Source organism: Ochotona princeps, chromosome 4 (assembly GCF_030435755.1).
Source record: "Ochotona princeps isolate mOchPri1 chromosome 4, mOchPri1.hap1, whole genome shotgun sequence".
NCBI classification, from domain to species: Eukaryota; Metazoa; Chordata; class Mammalia; order Lagomorpha; family Ochotonidae; genus Ochotona; species Ochotona princeps.
In genome coordinates, this window is record NC_080835.1 from 51,295,138 (window position 1) to 51,316,398 (window position 21,261).

Below are 21,261 nucleotides of genomic sequence, written 5' to 3' on the forward strand. Positions count from 1 at the left end.
AAGAACTAGCAAGCGTCCTCATAGTTTCCTCATAAAATTTGCTGGAAGTCATGGGAAAATAAGGGAAATGGACAAGAATTCCAACTTGTCAAGATGAGAGAGAAATAATGGTAACTCTAAATTATCCCCTATCAAATTCCTAGACGAAATTATTGAACAGTTAGTGTGTGTGACAGCCAGAAAAGAACAACCACAGAGAGATTTACTACAAAAATGATCCAACTCTTATTGAAATTTTTTATGCATTTGAGAAGCAGAAAGGTAAACAGAGACGGAAAGAGGAGAATGAACCTGGTGATTCATTCTGCAAATGCCCGCAGCCTGCCCCAGACTGAAGCCAGAAACTGGAAGATCACTCTAGATCCCCCATGGAATGGGGGATCAGCAGATAGAGGATGAGGAAGGGCAGCACAAGGAGGGCCCGGTGCTGCTGGAGGCCTGGGAAGCCCATGAGTCACTGCCTTGATGGTCTGAATAGGCAGGCAGCTAGAGTCAGAGGCCAGAGGCACTTCCAAGGGAAACACAGGCACTCAACTAAATGCTGACCCCACCTCTAGTTTTGATAGTGTTACTAACGTGGTAGAGCATAACATTTATGGGGATGTAATTTAGGTTCATTGTACTTTTGGGGGGGGTTGTTTTTGTTTTTTTGTTTAAGATTTTTTCTTATTGCAAAGTCAGATATACAGAGAGGAGAAGATACAGAGGAAGATTTTTCATCCGATGATTCACTCCCCAAGTGACCACAATGGCATGAGCTGAACTGATCTGAAGCCAGGAGCCAGGAACCTCCTCCAGGTCTCCCACATGAGTATAGGGTCCCAAGGCTTTGGTCTGTCCTTGACTGCTTTCCCAGGTCACAAGCAAGGAGATAGATGGGAAACAGGACATGAACCAGCACCCATATGGGATCCTGGCGTGTGCAAGGAGAGGATTTTAGCCTCTAGGCTATCATGTCAGGCTCCCCTGTATGTTTTTTAAAGCCCCTCTCAGCTCAGATGAGCAGCCAGTCCCTTGCCTGCTACTCCTCCCTGTCCCTTTCCAGGGTGAGAGAAGGAAATGCCAGTTTACAGTGAAGGCTTTCTCTCTCCAAGACTCTCCAGCCTCTAACCTTTAATCCTTCCTGAATGGGCTTTGAGCTAACAGTGACAATACTCAAGCACCTTCTTCAATATAGAAGAAGGAAGCGGGGGGAGGAAGCAGAAGATCTACCCAAGCATCTTGGTCTTGTGTTTTGTGGAGTGCATCAAGCTGAAATCGCACAGCCTGTCCTGTGGTACATTGTCTTTCTTGCTTGTTTCATCAGCCTTGCTCGGCACAATGTGAGCTCATTCAAGACAGAGACAAACATTCATTATGTATTTTAAACCCCTAGCATAGGCTCCAGTACAAAGTAGATCGTCAATAATGGTTTGTTAGTGAAAAACAAACAAAGGATTTTTAGTTAGGAAAAACAAAAAAGGAAGCACACAGGTTGAGGCTATGGAAATTAGCCACTTCTGAATCATTTCAGTAATTGGCAGCAAATAACCCGTTTTCTGTACAGAAACATTGCAGTTCATGAAAGCCAGAGCATCCAGAGCAGTCCGGCAATGTTGGGGCAGGAAGGGCTGGGTTCTAATGCATGGACCTCTTCTACCCTGATCCTGTTTCCCAGGGAGGATGTCGGGATGGAGCAATGGAAGTTCCAACATGTCCTATACCAGTTTCCTCCTCATGGGCTTCCCAGGCCTCCAGCAGCACCGGGCCCTCCTTGTGCTGCCCTTCCTCATCCTCTATCTGCTGATCGTCTCCGCCAATGCCCTGGTCATCCACACGGTAGTGGTCCAGCGGAGCCTGCATCAGCCCATGTACCTGCTCATCGCCCTGCTCCTGGCTGTCAACATCTGTGCTGCCACCACCGTGGTGCCTGCCATGCTTCTCAGCTTCTCCACGCACTTTAATCACATCTCCCTGGCTCGCTGCCTGGTCCAAATGTTTTGCATCTACTTCCTCATCGTCTTGGACTGCAACATCCTCCTAGTCATGGCCCTGGACCGCTATGTTGCCATCTGCTACCCTCTCCGCTACCCAGAGATAGTAACTGGCCAGCTGCTGGCTGGCCTGGTGGGGGTGGCAGCTGTCAGGAGTACATGCATCGTTGCTCCTGTGGTGATACTGGCCTCCCGAGTTCGCTTCTGCCGCGCAGACATCATCCACCACTTTGCCTGCGAGCACATGGCCCTGATGAAACTCTCCTGTGGGGACATCTCCCTCAATAAAACCGTGGGCCTCGCCGTCCGCATCTTCAACAGGGTCCTGGACATGCTCCTGCTAGGAATCTCCTACTCACAAATCATCCATGCTGCCTTCAGGATCTCATCAGGTGGAGCACGTGCCAAGGCCCTAAACACCTGTGGCTCCCACCTGCTGGTCGTCTTTACTGTCTACTCCTCCACCATGTCCTCATCCATCGTCTATCGAGTGGCCCGCACCGCCTCCCAGGATGTGCACAACCTGCTCAGTGCCTTCTACCTGCTGCTCCCATGTGTAGTCAACCCCATCATCTACGGGGCCAGGACCAAGGAAATCAGGCAGCACCTGACAACTTTGTTCCAAAGGACACCATTGCAAGTGCCCACAGAGAAGCCGCAATCCTTGCCCTCACACAGGGAACTTCCTGGCTGAGTTTCTGGGTTCAGGGGATTTAAATGCCCTCACACAGGGAATTTCCTGCATGAGTTTCTGGATTGAGGGGATTTAAATCACTCTCACTACTTGGTGAGGGGAGAGATATGCTGTCCTTGGCTATCCGTATTTAGCTTTGAGAGTAACCAGCTGCAAATAAGCTTTTGACTGTCTTCTAAGTCTTCTCCCTTTCCTTTCGCGCATGATTTTCATTAATCTGTTCATTCATCAAACAGTTATTATATATCATCCTAACCCCATGATTTCACAGAAAGGGGGAAAAATTCATCTCTTCCTTGATGAGATCTCAACCTACCAGGGTATAGAGAGATATACTATTCAATAATAGCTTTATATACAGAATTATGTGAGAATATAGATGAGGCAACCATCCCTGTACATAGGAACACTTTACAGAGAATGTCAACTTGAGCTGGATTTGAAGGATAACAAAGTGTTTTATGAGGAAGAAGGAGGTGAAAAGAAAAAAGCCTCACTGTAGGCAAAGGGAACCCCCTGGAAAAGGCATGGACACATGGGTAAGCATGGAAGTCATGGAAACCCAGTGGCAATCCCACATTTCCCAGCACAGAGAGAGCAGGAGGAAGTGGGACAAAATGAGGCTGGATGGGCTGGCGGAGACTGGGTGGCCAAAGGCCTTATCTGTCATGATAATGAGCTTTGATTTTTAAGCAATAAGCAACCAGGCAGAAGTCCAAAGCAGGGAAGAGAGCAGGTCGTATTTGTATTAGGATGATCATTCTGCTGGATCATTAGAATGGATCTGAGGAGGACAGGCCTAAAGATCAAAGGACATTCCATCACACCCCTGCCAAGGAGGCTGTTACACTGGTCCAAATAAGAGATAACAGAGATCTAAGTCTGACCAATGACAGCAGGGATGAAGCAGACAGAGCAATTTAAGAGAAATCAGAAGGCTGAATTCTCTGTGTATAGAAGTCAGAGAGGCAGAAGGAATAAAGTGGCTTCACCAAAGTCAGAGGTCAGCAAAGTTAACTGTTCAGTGGGGTCAACAACAGGGGTCAAAGGGCCCTTTGACAGCAACACACAGGTTCCTGTTGACTGCTTTGGTGAGGGCAGCTGCTTTCTTCAGGCCTCAGAGATACAACAACGAGCATGACAAGGTCCTTGCCTTCCCAGGTTTAAAGCTTCAAAGGACACCCGGGTACTGGCCAACCAATTTCCAGACAGAATGGTGAAGACCTAAATAAAACCATAGCAATTCTGAGTGGATGCAACTGGTAACAAATTGGTGAGGTGAAATAGAGAGCAGTAGATGGAGGTAAAGGTATGGAAGAGGGTGTAGATTAAATCCAACATAGATAGAATGCATATGGACATTGCTTCAAGTCCTACCTGCTCCACTCCTGACCCAGTTCCCTGTTAATGTGCCTGGGAAAGCAGTGGAGGATAGTTCAAGTCCTTGGGTCCCTGAACCCACGTGGGAGACTAGGAAGCACCTTCAGACCAGTACAACTCTGGCCATTGTGGCCATTTGGGGAATAAAGCTATGGATGGAAGACCTCCCTCTCTCTTTCTCTGCCCACCCCCACTCGTGCTGATCTCTCTCTCTCTCTCTCTCTCTCTCTCTCATTCTATCTGTAATTCAGCCTTTCAAGTAAATAAACAAATCCTTTTAAAAAAACAGTATAACAGTAAATGCCTAGAATAAATATATGCCACACAGTTTCTCTGGGTGTTTATTATGGAGTAATTCTGTTACAAGGAATAATTTACCAAAAAAAAGAATGTTTTATATGTGGTATGCCTATAGTAAATGTTGTATTGTTTCCTTATTTCAATATATTACTATATATTGAATAAATTCCTTTTTAACACTCAACTAGGTGCTGTATAAGGGAGGAAACCATATTTTAAAGACATCAGAACAAAATGGCAAAAGAGTAAGTCCCCTCCTTTATTCCTTCATAGAAACACAAATTTAATCTTTATGAGAAGAACAGAATCCAGTCAAGAAGATGCAGAACCCAGAAGAAGACAAAACTGAGATCCGCTTTGCTGAGATCCATAAAAAGAGCAAATTTCTCTTTATCTCTACAAGCCCCTTCCCTAATGACACAACTCAACAGTAGGAAGGACCACAGCTCCTCCTGGGGAGAGGAGAGAATGGTATGAACTACAGCCTCCCTGGCCTTCCAATATACTCTCCAAAGAGCCAGCACCTGTTTCACACAACACTGAAAGAACCAGCATGGCCTGCACTCCTGGGACAGCCACAGGTAAGGCACTTTCTGGGATCCAGCATAGCCTGCACACCTGGGACAGCCCCAGGTAAGGCACTTTCTGGGATCCAGCATGGCCTGCACACCTGGGACAGCCCCAGGTAAGGCACTTTCTGGGATCCAGCAAGGCAACGCTTGCCTCAGAGAAGGTTCAAGCAGAGGCCTTTCCTCCAGGAGACAGTAAGATGGCAGTGGATATAGTTCCAACATCACTATTCTAGCTGATTGGTTTCTTCAAGAGGTTGATTTCTGCCTTGTTTCACACAAAGCCTGGGGCAGTGGCAGCCAACACGGCTGTGTTAGGCTAGAAGGCAGAGAATTGAGGCCATTCCTCCAGAACAGAGCGGGGAGTCCAATGTGGCTCCAACATATTCAGACTTAAAATGCACAACTGTAGGCCCCGTTTTTTATCTCAACCTATATAGAGGGTGACAGAACTGACAGGCTAGACAACAGAAACTACAGATCCCAAAAAGTAAAGCCTAGAGGCCTGTGACTACAAGGAAGAAGCAGTCAGAATCTCTGTAAAGACTGAAACAGATGTCTCTTCAAATTTTCACACACAAATTTTCCTTAACACAAAGTTAAGGAACATGAAGAAGCAGAAAAACACAAAAATACAAGATGACCCTAAACTACTTTGCAGTGCAAAAAACTAAGGAAATGTTCAAAATGGGGAGCTATATGATGGATAGAGGGACACAGATGAAGGGTGTTCTAACAGCCAAATCAAGAACAAACTAAACAAAAACAAAACATATGAATATGCCAATGAATGATAGCCTTTAGAAAATGAATCCACTCTTTCCTTTCAATGAAATTCCTATGTGTTAATAAAAAATGTACAAAATACTATGAAATTGGAAAAACAGTATTTGTACATAAAAGTAAAATAAGTTTTTAACATATTCATCATGACATTCTTTCTACGTCTTACAAAAAATCCAGAAATAATATAATCATTATTTACATTATTTGGTTAGCAAACATCCAACAATAGGCTATGCCATTTGATTAGTAGACATTCATGAATTACAGTGCCATCAACCATAAAGTGTAGTTTGCAGCATTGTGGTGCAGCATGTTAAGACACCACCTGCAATGCCCACATCACATATGAGCTCCAATTCAAGTCCCAGCTGCTCCACTCCCATCCGGCTCACTGACAGTGCACCTAAGAAGGCAGTGGCAGACAGGCCAAGTGTTTAGGCCTCCAATATCCACGTGGGAGACTCAGATAAAGTTCCGTGCTCATAGCTTTGGCATAACCCAGCCCCAGCCATTGTGGCCACCAAGTCAATCAGCTGATAGAAGCTATCTCTCAATGTGTGTCTCTCTCCCTCTTGCTGTAACTCTGCTTTTCAAACAAAAATTTAAAATATCATTACATGCAACCTAAATGAAGTTTGCCAATTCACTTCTAGTCTTGTCGTATTTATCTAAATCTCTTTAGAGTGTAATAAAGTTAAAAAATGTTGCAGGGATCATAATTAATGTAGAAACAAAACATGTAACAAAGACAATATCACCACTAGAAAGGAGCGTGGAAGGGTCCTGCTATAGCATCTGCAGCTTGAGCTGCCCACTCTGAGGAAGCAAATACTTCACCAAGCCCAGCATGCCAGTACATGTGTGGGTCCTGCAGCCTTCACATGCCAGCACTTCACGCACACACACACAAGCATGCACATGCAGGTATATACTGCCCCTAAAGCAGGTCTCTGTCTTGGCCACTGGTCTTTCTGCCTATCACCCATGTTCCCTTTCCAGGTTTTGAGTGACCCTTGAGTATCCCAGAAGCAACAACCCCCTTCCCCTCTGCTGAACCCCAGGTCTTCCCAGCCACTGATACCCCATTTCTGCCATTAGTGCCCTAGAATGGACCTGACACCTGATGCTGTTTCTGAGCCTCTGCTAGCGCTTGTGCAATGGGAGAAATCCCTTGACAGAGGTGACTGCTCTGCAAGGAACACCAAGAGCCACACAGATGAGAATGTTAATCACTGTGGCCTCCACCCAGTCGCTCGCCCACTGAGCCACCCTAAGGGACAAACAAGTGCTTCTGGGCTTTCGTTTGTTTCCTCCTTCAGGCCCCACGAAACGACCAGCACCCTCTCCTCCTCCCCCGGGAATAGGTCTAATTATCCATCCCTACACCCCAGTCTCAAAGGCCAATGCCTTGGAGCTGAGCACTGGCCTCTTCAGGGGCAAAACCAAAGCCACAGCAAGCTGTGATCTCATTGGAGACCACTACAAGCTGCACGGTGAGGAGACAAGAGATTTCCGGAGAAGTTAGAGGCAAGTAAAGCTGACATTGAAAATGAACTCTGTCTTTAGCTCCCAACAAATCTAAGCTGATATTCCAGCTCTCGTTTAATATCTGCCACACTTGAAGAACATTAGGTAATTCCTCTAAATCACTATGTCCTCACTGATTAAATTGAGTTAATAAATAGTACTTGTCTTTTAGGGTTGCTGTGAGTATTAAAGAGATACTACACTTGGATCCACCTCTGGTGTGTAGTAACTACTCAATAGTCTTAATATTGCTGCTGAGATTAAGAATGCTGTAAGCCTACCTAGTGATGCCTTATGTGTGGAGAAGGGGGAGCGGAATGTGGAGAGAAGAGTTCTAGAAGGGCTAGATTTGAGGCTTGGTTCTTGGTAGATGAGACTAAACACTGTAAATCTCTGAGCCTTGATGGGGTTAGAAATTCATTCACTCACCAACCTAAAGGGCTGCTCTAAGATGCAATGCCAAAGGGTTAATGAAATCACCTAAGCATTCACCGGTTCCTCAGTTTACGAGCACCTGTTCTGCAGAAGGTGCTGTGCTAGTCACGGGGCAGAGATGAATAAGACACGGTCTCCTCACTAGCAACCACTGCAGTCTAATGGTGAGATGTATAAATGAATCAGGGATGGTACCACAATAAAGACATGCCAAGGGCTCAGCATTAGAAATGAGGAGAAAGATTAGGATCGATAGGGGTTGTCAGGAGCTCAGGGAGAGTGTATGCTCTCCAGTGACACAGCTTGGACTTTCTTCACAAGCTGAAGGGAAAGACGAGAGGAGTGGGAGCCATCTTGGGGATGGAAGAGAGAAGAGCTGGAGCCATCACGGGGAGCTAAAGGCAGAAAGATGAGCACAGCAGCCAGTTTGGGAAGCCAGGTACAACTGAGGGTCCTCAGCCTTGATTTTCATAGAGGAGGAGCTATTATCTATTCCTCTCTCTGCAGAGAGCAAATGTTTAGAGTCTTCATCTCCGCCTCTCGGCTGTCCCACTGCTCTTCACTACTTCGTAAATTCCTTTGCTGTGAAGCTTCCGGAGCAGCCAAACCCCTCCTCCTCCGGTTTCCAGAACTCCCTTTTCTGCTGGTTCTCATCGCACCTCCATTTCCCTCACTGGCATCTGTTCTGCTGCCTGCTTCCTGTGATTCCACAAAATTATAATCCCCACACTTTCGTCCCAGCCTTAGCCCTTTATCTGGTATCTCCATCCTTACACTCAGTTGTTGTCTGGGTATCTCTGCACTTATGAATCTTCCAAATATCGAAATGCACTCCACTGGGTGTATCTTCTATCTCTCCGACTCTGTGCATCCTTTTTCGGGTTTCAGCATCTTCAATATAGTGCTCCTGGCTTTGAAATAAAAAGAACTTGAACTTATTCACAGTACTGGCAATTCTCTCTTCACTTTAACCTGGCTCTAAATTTGATGGATTTGACCCAAGAAGCCTCCCTTCACCTCTCTTCAAACCTTCATCAAATCTTGATCTTCCCACTCTCCCAGGCTTTTTTCCACCTTTATGTCCTTTCTTTAGAAAGTTGTCATTCTATATTTCCTTTATCGATTGTCAAAGAAGCTCCTAAAGGAATCTACCTGAGGAATATCAAAACATAAAACAGGAGAGAAAATCCACCATTTGAGTGAGAGACAGAACAACCTTTTGCCCATTAAGAAATTCATGGGGACTGTACAACAATTTTTTCCCACTTAATGATGATTGCTTCCTGGCATACTTGGTTTTTTTTTTAAGATTTACTTATTTTTTATTGGAAAGTCTGATACATACAGAGAGGAGGAGAGACAGAGAGGAATATCTTCCATCCAATGATTCACTCCCCAAGTGACCACAATAACCGGTGCTGCGCTGATCCGATGCCAGGAGCCGAAGCCTCCTCCAGGTCTCCCACATGGGTGCAGGTTCCCAAAGCATTGGGCCGTCCTCAACTGCTTTCCCAGGCCACAAGCAGGGAGCTGGATGGGAAGCGGGGCTGCCGGGATTAGAATCAGCACCCATATGGGATCCCGGCGCGTTCAAGGCAAGGACTTTAACTGCTAGGCCACAGCACTGGGCCCCATACTTGTTTTTTTCTTTTTTTTTTTAAGATTTACTTTTTTCTCTGGAAAGGCAGATAGGATTTCAGATTTACAATGGGGAGAGATATAGAGAAAGGTCTTCCATCCACTGGTTCACTTCCCAAAAGGCCACAATGGCCACAACTGAGCCAATCCTGAGCCAGGAGCCTCCTTTGGGCCTGCCACATAGGTACAGGGTCCCAAAGTATTTGGACATCCTCTACTACTTTCCCAAGCAATAATCAGGGAGTTGGATGGGAAGTAGAGCAGCCAGGACATGAACTGGCACCCACATGAAACCCTAACACTTGCAAGGTGAGGATTTAGCCATTGAGCCATTATGCAGGGGCCTCCTGGCATACTTGGGAAGGACATATACAGGATCCCTGCATGTGTTCTTGGCTGCTGCTTCCCCGGGTTGCATGTTGCTCCTCACTCCTCTGGCATGAGTCACCTCTGAACTTACTCCCTTCTCATTTCACCCTCCTCCATGAAATTCTCCTACAAGCTTCCACTGTAAGAATTTTTACTAGCTCTTAAAATGATTGTCTTGTCCTCATCCACCTCCTTCAACATTTCATTTCCCAAAGTCTGAGTTATGTGGTCTAAAACAAGGCTCTGGGATTGCCAAAAAGATGTTCCAGGTGGACACTGGAATTCAGATCCACTTGCTTTTGCATTCTTCTGCAGCACGAAGGTACATATATACTTCTTTATTCTTCATCACTCATTGCAAAACCCACATAAACTGATTTTCAAAGGCATTACATCTAAACCTAGAAAATGAAGAAAAACATGGCCTAACTGCTCCTAATTTACAAGGCTTTTCTAGTCTTCAGTGTAGGTAGTAATAGCGGCAGTAGGAGTGAAGTAATCAATTGCCTGATTTGCCTTAACACTTTCCTGGGACACTAGATTTCAGTGCTAAAACCCAGAAACACCCAGGCAAACCAGAACAAGTCAGTCACCCTGAAGATGTTAATGCGCTTTGGAGGACAGCTTGGGCTGCTATTTGCTGGTTGTATGACTTTGAACCAGATTAAACCTTTTTACCTAAGTTTATCCACCAGTTAAAAATGAGAAAGGAAAAAAATTAATATATAAAAGCATCTAGAACATTCCCTAAGATAGTCACTATCCAATCAAATGTTGGCTATTTTTATGTGTAATAGTGCTTTTTTTTTAACATCACATCCACCATCAAATTGTACCAAAAATCTGAATAAGATGTGGACTCCTTAGTGGATCACAAATCTTTCAGTATCTACTCAATTGTGCAAAAGTCTGGCCAAAGCACTGAAGTTACTGTTCTTAGCGCCCAATTCAGTGTTCAGCCACTTCCCATCTTCTTCCTGGTTTTCATGCATCCATACAACACATAATGCTGGAGCATCACCTAGGTGTCAACAATATCTCCACTTGGAGTCCCAGTGAGCACACTGAAAGTGTGCTGCTACATCTGCCCTGTTGGAACTTACATTCTGAAAGGAAAGCAGGACCACCACTGTTAGCCCTAAGGAAAAGGCCAGGCAGGCAGTGCCCACTGCTTCCAGCAGGGCATTGGAAAGAGGCAGTTGCAGGCTGTGTGTGGCTTGTGGTTCAGAAAGAACAGAAGTCTTCCTCTGAAACTTCCCTCTGTTCTCACCACAGAGCTCCGAACCCACAAGTGAGGCATGCATTACTGCTTTGTTCCTCTCTTCCCAGTAAGCCTCACCGGGTCCTTCCCAAGCTAGTTAGCTCAAAGATTTTTTTCCTATGCTTTCTCTTCTTCCCTTGAATCAAGGGCTTTTTTCCAGAACATTTCTTGTTTCATTTCTGGACATCACTTTGTTCTCTGTCAAATGCTACACCTGCTCTTCCTCCTCATCTTTGACCCAGCAATGAAATACCTGACACATCACAGATAAACAAGTCTCTTGTAATTTTTTTTTTTACTTCTTGCACATAGTGCCAAAGGCCCCTGAAGACAATGTTTTGTTCATCTCCACAGCTTCCCCCACTCTGGCATAGCATCTATTTATGCCCCAAAGAAATAGCACACATTCCTGCAAAAGTGGATTTTCATCACAGACTCCTCAGGACCTAAAACAGAAGTCGCGTATTCTTCTCCGTTAGTCATTTTCTTCTGATAATCTCTGAAGTCTGCTATTGGCACCAGGCCAGGGTTGAGCTAATGGGTGAGGAGGGAAATATCAGCACCTTCAACATCTCCTACACCAGCTTCTTCCTGGTGGGTTTCCCTGGATTACGAGAATGGCGGCCCCTCCTGGTCCTGCCTCTTACCATCCTCTATGTGACCATCATCTCCGCCAATGCCCTGGTCATCCACACAGTGGTGGCCCAGAGGAATCTGCATCAGCCCATGTATGTGCTCATTGCCCTGCTCCTGGCTGTCAACATCTGCGCTGCCACTGCCGTGATGCCTAAGATGACAGAAGGCTTTGTGCATTATGCTAACCCCATTTCACTCCATGGATGCCTGGCCCAGATGTTTTTCATCTACTTCACCCTCCTTCTGGATTACAACCTTCTGCTAGCCATGGCTCTGGACCGCTACATAGCCATCTGCCATCCACTCCGCTACACTGACCTGATGACCTCCCGCCTTCTGGGCCTTTTGGCCATTCTAGCCTTGACACGGAGCCTGCTAGTGGCAGTGCCCCTAGTGGTGCTAACCGCACGAGCTCGATTCTGCCAGACAGCAGTGATTCGGCACTTCACCTGTGAGTACATTGCATTGCTGAGCATAGCTTGTGGAGACCTGACCTTCAACAACAGGTTAGGACTGGCTATGCGGCTGGTCACTGTGACCTTGGATCTGGTCCTGCTGGGGACCTCCTACACCCGCATCATCTACGATGCCTTCCGGATCTCTTCTGGAGGAGCCAGAGCCAAGGCATTGCACACGTGTGGGTCCCACCTGCTGGTTATTCTCACCATCTACCTCTCCGGTCTTTCCACTTCAATTGTCTTCCGAGTGGCTAAGACTGTGTCACAGGATGTCCAGAATCTGCTCAGTGCCATATATTTGCTACTTCCAGGGGCCTTGAATCCTGTCATTTATGGGGTGAGGACTAGGGAGATCCGGCAACATGTAGAAAAGATGTTTGGCAGAAAGGAATTGGTCCAGGAGGTTGGAGAAAAGCCAAAAAGTTTGCAGAATGTGAGAGTAGGGCAGAAATTGCCAGGGTGAGAAGAGCCATGGCCTCTAGGAACAAAAGGTGGCAGGACCCAGGAACACATTGGAACTTCCTGAGTGGATTATGTACTCAAAAACATACCTGTGGTTGGTCAATTGTAGCTGGTTCAGTTCTTACAATGTTTTTCCTGTTTTCACCCCAATGATAAAATTGTTTTTATCTACTATGCTTCCTAGTTTATTTTCCCTGTCTTCTCTAATTCATGAGAAAATCTCAATTTGTATCTGGATATAAGGACTTCACTAGAAGTTATATAGAGTAAGTCATAAACTGTTGTGAACATCCCATTGGAAGCAATAAATAGGCCAAGCCCTTCTCTGGAGCCCAATCTCTTAAAAATAAGGCCTAAGGATTAAGACAAAATTTAGTCTAACCAAATATACAGTTCAGTCTAATCCAGCTACAAGGCTGGGTTCTAGATTGGAGTCCAATAATACTCAGATAAGGTGAGGTCCTTGTTTGAGATCCTAAATGTAGTCTCCAGTGTAGCCCATGCAAACAAATCCAGTCATTCCTAGGAGATCCCAGTCTAATGGCTAACCACATGAGATCTTCTCCTAGGTCCCAATAGTACCCAAAGGTCAGATGAGGCTCTGCCCTGGGGAACCGGAACAAAGGCAAATACACAGATGGAAATTCCTCCAAGCTAACCTCAGGCATATACAAGGGCTTTCCCTTGGAGCCTAAGTCTCACCCAAAGCCAGACTAATCCCTGATTTAAGACCTGGACCCGAATCTGAACCAAACCCATAGGCATATCATTTTCCCCATGATATCCAATAATGTGAATTATCTACTACTTCCATAGCTCCCTGTATAGAATGGCATGCCATCCAGGGATATTCCTGTAAGGTGGCTGCAGTACCCACATTTGACAAAGAAACATTGGTGAATCAAGTCTTTAGTTTTCTCTCCCTGTGTCAGCTAATCATAGGAAACTCCCCATTAGGCCATGCACAAAGCAGTGCAGCAGGAGTGGGGATTAGGAGCATTTGGGCTACTTTTAGATGCAACTTAATCATGCCTTAAAGGTCTCATTGAGCCCAATCTTGTCTATACTGCTCCTATTTGGTGATGAAGTGCTGCTGAGCATGCTCAATTTTATGGCTATGTGGCTCCATTAACAGCAAGTTTATGATGGGCAGCTAAAGTTGCAGGGTAATTTGGTGGCCCATAGTTAAGTGTTTAGGCTCTACTTAGGCCCTACTGCAAGCCCAAAGCTATTTGTCAAGAAGACTACTTACCTGCAGAAGAGAGCAAGGTTGCTTTGAAATCGTGAGTTGATGCTGTGATTCACCAACGGAAGTGTGCAAATGACTCCAATCAGCATCTATCTGCACTGACATTTTCACCACCATTGGATCTTCTGGATCACATGACCAAGTGGCAGAGAAACCTGCATGGTATCCTGGACCTGGGGCACAGCCTTCTCTTGCTCTGGGCCTCTCTCAAAAAGCAAGCAACTCTTCAGAGTACTCAGAAAGCAGTCTTGAGTGACATATGAAATGAGGAATATCGCCTCCAAGTTCCTAAGAAGACGATTAGATGTCATACCTCTTTCTTGGTTTGTAAGTTAGATGACAACAATTTATCCATCATCTTAAAATGTATATCCCAAACACCTCACACCACTGGATCTTTTGAAATTTCTTTGACATAAAAGGTCTTCTGAATTTTAATGAAATTTATTTCCCACTCTAACACACGAACATCTTGCTAATAAGTCTAGAATACTTGCTATTTCCTCACTCATAAGACCTAATCAATACAATGAATTGGACCAGAATGATACCTTGTTGGATTTTGTTGTACCTTTGTGCACTGTGGCACTGGCATCCCATATGGGCACCAGTTCATGCCCTGGCTGCTCCATCCAGCTCTCTGTTCATGGCCATGGAAAGCAGCAAAGATGGACCCTACACCCACACGAAATGCCTGGAAGAAGCTCCTGGCTCTCAGTTTCGGATCAGTTCAGCTCTGTACATTGCAACCTTTTGAGGAGTGAACCAGAGGATGGAAAACTCTCTCTCCTCTTCACTTTCTATAAAATCTACCTTTCAAATAAAAATAAATCTTAAAAAAAAATAAACCTGTGAACTAAATTATGACACAGGGCTGGCAAGTTGCTACACGTGGGAAGCAGGTCAGTAAAGGTGTTTCACTGATCATGCCAGCTGAAAGCTAGCTGCTTGGGTGTTCTTTCCTAAGGTATGGAAAAAGAAGCATTTGCCAGACCCACAACTGTGAACCAGAGAATAGGTAGATTTGTTCAAGTATTAGAATCTCAGCTGGTGACGATCACGAGCTTACTAGGCTTCTGATAATCCATTGCCGTTCTCCAGGATTTGTCTGTTTTCTCAATGGCATGATGAGTTGAACAGGGGTGATGTGGGAATCAACTGCCCTGCATGGTGGCACTAATCTCTATCATCCTCTGGGAATGCAATATTAGTCTTGATTTTCCATTTTGCTAAGTAGAGGCAGTTGTAGTAGATTTCACTTTGTCTTTCTCACCAGAAGAGCCATCACTGCACAAATAACAGAACCAGTATGGGGACTCTGCCGGTGTCTGTCTATTCCAATTATGTATTTGAGAACTGAAAAAACAAACACAAGATGGTTTTAGAGGCTAGTGAACCCACTGTGAGATGTACCTGAGCTAAAATGCCACTGACCAACTGACTTCCTAAAGCTGCTACTCTAATGGGCTACAGTAACATTTTGAGTTCCCTGGAACTGCTGTCAGTTCAGAGCCTATGTCCAGAATGCTCAAAGGATTTGATTACTCCCTTTTCCTCAGTGAAATTAACCTGCTAAAAGGCTATAGACTGGAGATCAAACAGTGTACAACTTTGGGAGTGTAGCAATACCCTTCCTTAAAAAGACTTGGTTGCAAAATGTCAAAACAAACAAGCCACTCAAGAAATGGGCACGGGAAATGGGCAAACACTTCACAAAAGAACAAACCCAAATGGCAAATAAACATATGAAAAAATGCTCAAGTTCCCTGGCAATAAGGGAAATCCAAATTAAAACATCAATGAGGTACCAGCTAACGCCAGTAAGACTGGCCCACATGAATAAAAGCACCAACAACACTTGTTGGCGAGGTTGTGGGGAAAAGGGAACCCTACTCCACTGCTGGTGGGGCTGCAGGCTGGTACAGCCTCTATGGAAATCAGTATGGAGAATATTCAAACAACTCAAAATCAACATACCGTATGATCCGGCAATAGCACTCCTAGGAATATATCCAGAACACTTGTTTTATGAGAAACCAACATGCACTCCTATGTTCATAGCAGCACAATCAGTAATTGCAAAAACATGGAAGCAGCCAAAATGCCCATCAGCAGACGATTGGATAAGAAAGCTATGATTCATCTACTCCATGGAATACTACTCAGCTATTAAAAAAAACAAAATGCAGTTCTTTGTGGCCAAATGGGCCAAACTGGAAACCATAATGCTAAGGGAAATGAGCCAATCCCAAAAGGTTAAATACCACATGTTTGCCTTAATTTAAGATGACACGATGTTATGTATAACATGTTATGTTAGGTTTGTTATATGTTGTGTATAAACTAAAATTGAAATGTCAATGAGATGGTCACAGAAGGTGGAAAAGAACTCGCATTTACTTTTACCATATTGGTTACTCATTACTATGTCAATTAATTCCATAATGATGTAAATTTGTGCTGAAGGTATGTTGGAGTTTTTAATTGATCGGGATGATACTCTGCTGGCTCTGTCTTCAGACCAGAGAGGGTATACCTAAGAAGCCGTTGAACTTGACGGGACAATAAGATGATGGACTCTATGCTTGGTATATGCTTGCAATGGGGGAATCTCAACTGAACTTGAACTGTGGTTATGCAACAAGGTGGAGGAATCCACCATGGTGGGAGGGTTTGGGGAGGGGTGGGGAGAACCCAAGTACCTATGAAACTGTGTCACATAATACAATGTAATTAATGAATTAAAAATAATTAAAAAAAAAAGACTTGTTTGCCCCTTCATTTAAATGGTTCTAGGTCTATAACCTGACTCAAATCTGGAAATTGAATGAGGGAGCATGAATTTTTTTATATTACTTTTGTCTACATATACAGATCAAGTAGAAATCTAATAGACTTCCACCTATTTCACTTCAAGGAACTCCATGATCATCTAGCCAAACCACAGGCCTTCTGTAAACTAGACAGTTCTGTTTGCTACACTCCTGCCACTCCAGACCAAGTGCCTTTGCAGAACTTAAGTTTTTCAGTTCAGTGGCAACAATTCCCACTGCAATTTTACTACAGAAAAAAAGTAATCATAAAGATCCTCCAGAATGCTGAGGTGCCCCTCACATTTCTTGCTCACAGTTCTGGTGAAATGAGTGAGTTCTTCAATGATGAACACACCCTAACATTTCAATCCCCCTAAGTCTTTGAACCTCCTCCTGTATTTTAGTAATTATGTACAGATTTCAACTTTGGTACCAAAATAAACAACTCTTAATTCTATTCTCCACAAGCATTTCAAAGTGTTCTCATATACCAAAGTAGTTGTGGCATTTTGACTTTATTTACCATAGGCCATCTTTTCATCCATGCCTCAAACCACTAATCAAACTATTATGACACTTTCTAATCCTCCAAACTACAACATTAAATCAAGAATCTATTTATGATCACACATCAAAAAATTCAGCATGATCCAGTCTTATCTTCCTTCCACCATTACCACATTACTACCCATTTTTACATATATTCCCAAATGGAAAAATTATGGAGCCTTTTTGGAAGGTAGCACATGTTACCACAGAGCAGATCTTGTAGCTTACCTCTAGTGCCTGTTATTGAGTCAATGCTAGTATGGATCCTGAGGACAATCAGCAGAGTGCCATTACTCTCGTCAATCAATTCTTAGAAGAGAGTAGAACAGCTGACTGAACTGACAGTGAGAACCCAGCAGTTCCATCAGAATCATGCCATGTTATTCCCACTCCAATCTCAGGATCCTGTTTATGTTCAGTGTTCCCCCGGCAACAGTAGACAACCTACAGAACTGGGGATTCAAGTTGCCCCTTGAAGGAGGATTCTACATTTGGTTTTCAGCAGTCTCAACTCTGCAGTCATCAACAGAAGTTTCTATCAAGACATATGTAAATTTTTAAATCTCTGTAGCACTCAAGCTGAGAATTCAAATTCTTATGCTCATTCTTTTCTTTCCCTAATCTTTCCCAGGGTAGTTAGACAAAAATGTTCAAATGTATTTGTGATCACTTAGAATCATTTGATCGGAAGTACTGAATGTTAGTATTTGCTATCTCTATTGCATATCACATCCTGGACCATCAGTGTTACTTGAAATAATCATCACAAGCTGTAATCAGAGAACCAACTCCATCAATTCAGAAAACTCATCCTTAATATTCTATTCTCAGATTTCTCTTAACATCAAAATCTATGTTAATCAGGGTTCTGCAGCGAAATAGAATCAAACAAATGCATTTATAGACATTTATTTTTAAATAACTGGTTTATGGGCCCAGTACGGTAGCCTAGTGGCTAAAGTCCTCACCTTGCACATGCCAGGATCCCATACAGGTGCTGGTTTGCATCCCTAAAGCTCCACTTTCTATCCAGCTCTTTGCTTGTGGCCTAGGAAAGCAGTCAAGGACAGCCCCAAGCCTTGGTACGTTGCACCCATGTGGGAGACCTGCAGGAAGCTCCTGGCTCCTAGTTTCAGATGGGCTCAGCTCCAGCCATTGCAGCTGCTTGGGGATGAACCATACAGATCTTCCTCTGTATCTCCTTGTCTCTGTGTATCTACCTTTCCAATAAAATTAAGTAAATCTTAAGTAAGTAAATAAATAAATAACTTAAGCAATTTTGGGAGCAAGCAAGCCCAAAGTCAGCAGAGCAAGCCAGCAGTTGGGAGATGCAGAAAAGAGTTCATGTTGCAGCTTGAATCTACCACAGTATGGAGACAGAAATCACTCTTAATTGCCCCTATCTTTGTGTTTAAGGCTTTCAAGTGAATGGATGAGGTCACTTAAATAATGGAGCATAATCTGCTCTATCCAAACTCTGAACAATTTTGACATTACTACCAACTTTGAAAATATCTTCACAATATCTAAACTGATACTTGACCAAATATGCGGGTACTGTGGCTTAACCAGGTGACATTAACAATCAGATCTCTTGACAGAGCAAAGTACTTTCAAAACATTAGCTGAACATGCACCAAAGAAACGGAGGTTTCAGTAACCACACATGAGACGATTAGGCTTTTCAAAAACAGCTCGAAAGTCTCAAACAGAATGCTGCAGCCAGTAAGACAAAACAAACTCTAAAAACAGGCCCGGAGCTGTAGCCTAGTGGCTGAAGTCCTCCCCTGCACGCACCAGGATCCCACGTGGGTGCTGGTTCACATTCCAGCAGCCCTGCTTCCCATCCAGCTCCCTATTTGTATCCTGGGAAAGCAGTCAAGGATGGCCCAAAGTCTTCGGACCCCACACCTGCGTGGGAGACCCAGAAGCAGCTCCTGGCTCCTGACTTCAGATCAAGTCAGCTCCAGCAGTTGTGGATGGAATATCTTCCTCTCTGTCTCTCCTCTCTGTATATCTGACTTTCCAATCAAAATAAACCTTAAATAAATAAATAAATAAATAAAGTGGCTGAACCACTAAAAAAAACTAATACCTAGAGACCCTGAGATCCTGGAGAAAATCTGATTTTCAGTTGACTCATTGTAAGTTATCTGAAAATGAACTTAATATGAAAATGAAACATCTTCCATGTCATACATACAAACAGAAAAACAGCACATTCAAAGGAACAAAATAAAACATCAGAAACTATTCTGGAGTCATTAACAAAGACATTGAAACAATTCTCTTAAGGAAAAAATAAAAGCTAATAGGGGTTGGTGCTATATACAGGTTAAGCCTCCCTTTGCAGTACTGGCATTACAGGAGTCCCAGTTGCTACTTCCCATTCAGCTCCCTGCTAATAGCCCAAGTGCTTGGGCCCCTGAATCCGCATGGAAAACCTGGGAGAAGCTCCTGACTCCTAGCATTGGACTGGCCCAGCTCCAGCTGTTGCAGCCATTTGGGGAGTGAACCAGTGGATGGAAGATAAAATGTGATGCTTAATGAAATAAGCCAGAAAGAAAATGACAAACTTCACTTGTAGGTGACACTTAGAATAGGCAAATTTATAAATTGTAGAACAGAGGTTACTAGAGACAGAGGGAAAAGCAAAATAGGTAGTTTTTTTTATGGGTACAGAATTTTTGTGTGGAATGATAAAAGTTCTGGAAATTGTGCTGAACATATAACATTGTTAATGTACTTAATATCACAGAATTGCTCATCTAAAAATGGATAAAACTGCAGAACTTACATATATATCAGCATATTTTAAAGAAGAAAAAATATATGTATATTAAAAGTAGAGTTGGGGGGGGAACAGTTGGCACAATGGTGAAGATGTCACTTGGTGGTTTGTTCCTGGGCTTTGGAACTGAAAAAGTCACTTGTGATACCTACATCTATATCAGAGTGTCTGCTTTGAATCTAAGTTGTTTGACTTCCAATTCAGTTTTCTGCTAATATACACTATGGAGAACAGCAAATGCTGGCTCAGATAATTGGCTCCTAGCCATTGGTGAGGTAGACCTGGACAGACTCCTTGCTTCAACCTGGACCATCCCCGGCTGTTGCTAGCATTTGAAAAGTGAAAGGAAGAGCAATCTCTTTTTCAAATAAAATGAGAATAAAACTTGATCTAAAAACCAAAGAATTCTAATATATATAACATATATATATTTGCTCATTTATTCATATAACAGGAACCTGGATTGATTCCTTATTTGTATGATTTGTTCTTTTCTGCTATAAACCTGGAAGTATGATAACTGGGTCATACGGTATGTTGGGTTGCTTGGGGGAAACCTCCCAACTGACCTCCATAATGGCGGCACTAAGTTGCATTCCCACCAAATTACACTGGGGCTGTTTTCCTCATATCTTTGCTAGCATTGTTAATTTTGTCTGCTTGGCAATAACCATCCTAACTAAAGTGAATGATTTCGTTGAAGTTTTTATTTGCATTCCATGATCAGTGATACCAAGCACTCTTTCATGTGTTTTGCTTTTGATCACTTATTATTAAAATGTCTATTTAGACCCTCTGCCAATTTTTTAACTAGACTTTCTATTGTTGAATTTCTTTAGTTCCTTACATATTGTTGATATTAATCCTTGATCAGACGCACAGGTTACATACACTTGTCAGTTGTCTTCTCATTTTTTCCTGTATAGATGTTTCTTAGTTTGAACTCATTTGATCTGTTTTTGCTTTTATCATCTGCTTTTGGGGGTCTTCCCCAACCTCCATCAGATATATATGTCACCTATACCAATGTCTTTTAAGTATTCCCCTTGCTGTCATCTAGTTCAGTTTCAGGTCTTACATTCAGATCTCTGATCCATTTTCTATAGGGTAAGAGGGAGGGGTCTTCACATCTTTCAACGTGTGGAAAGCCTGTTTCCCAGTAACTTTTAATGAAGACTGTTCCTTCCCAGACCAGGTTTTGGCACTTTTGTCAAAGACATGTTGGCTTAGTTCTCTGGTGTCTATTCTGTTTCGTTGTTCTGTATACCTGTTTCTACCCTATTTTGGCTATAATAACTACACAGTTAAGAAATCTGCTGTCGTGATGCTTCCAACTTTGCACTTTTTTGGTACTCGAGGTCCTTCATGTTT

General features: G+C 43.5%; 2 protein-coding genes across 2 annotated transcripts; both read left to right on the plus strand.

Moving 5' to 3' along the window:
- The first annotated feature begins 1,662 nt into the window (after positions 1-1,662).
- LOC101524968 (olfactory receptor 52K1-like) lies at positions 1,663-2,667 on the plus strand. Its single transcript, XM_004589943.2, has one exon. It carries the CDS (start codon positions 1,663-1,665, stop codon positions 2,665-2,667), a length of 1,005 nt encoding a protein of 334 aa, XP_004590000.2.
- An 8,802-nt stretch (positions 2,668-11,469) lies between these two features.
- LOC101533833 (olfactory receptor 52L1-like) lies at positions 11,470-12,489 on the plus strand. The gene has a single exon (XM_004590056.2). It carries the CDS (start codon positions 11,470-11,472, stop codon positions 12,487-12,489), a length of 1,020 nt encoding a protein of 339 aa, XP_004590113.2.
- The last annotated feature ends 8,772 nt before the right edge of the window (positions 12,490-21,261 follow it).

Excerpts from the sequence above, each read along its gene's own strand:
- LOC101533833 (XM_004590056.2), top strand. The coding sequence starts at position 11,470 with ATGGGTGAGGAGGGAAATATCAGCACCTTCAACATCTCCTACACCAGC.
- LOC101524968 (XM_004589943.2), top strand. The coding sequence starts at position 1,663 with ATGTCGGGATGGAGCAATGGAAGTTCCAACATGTCCTATACCAGTTTC.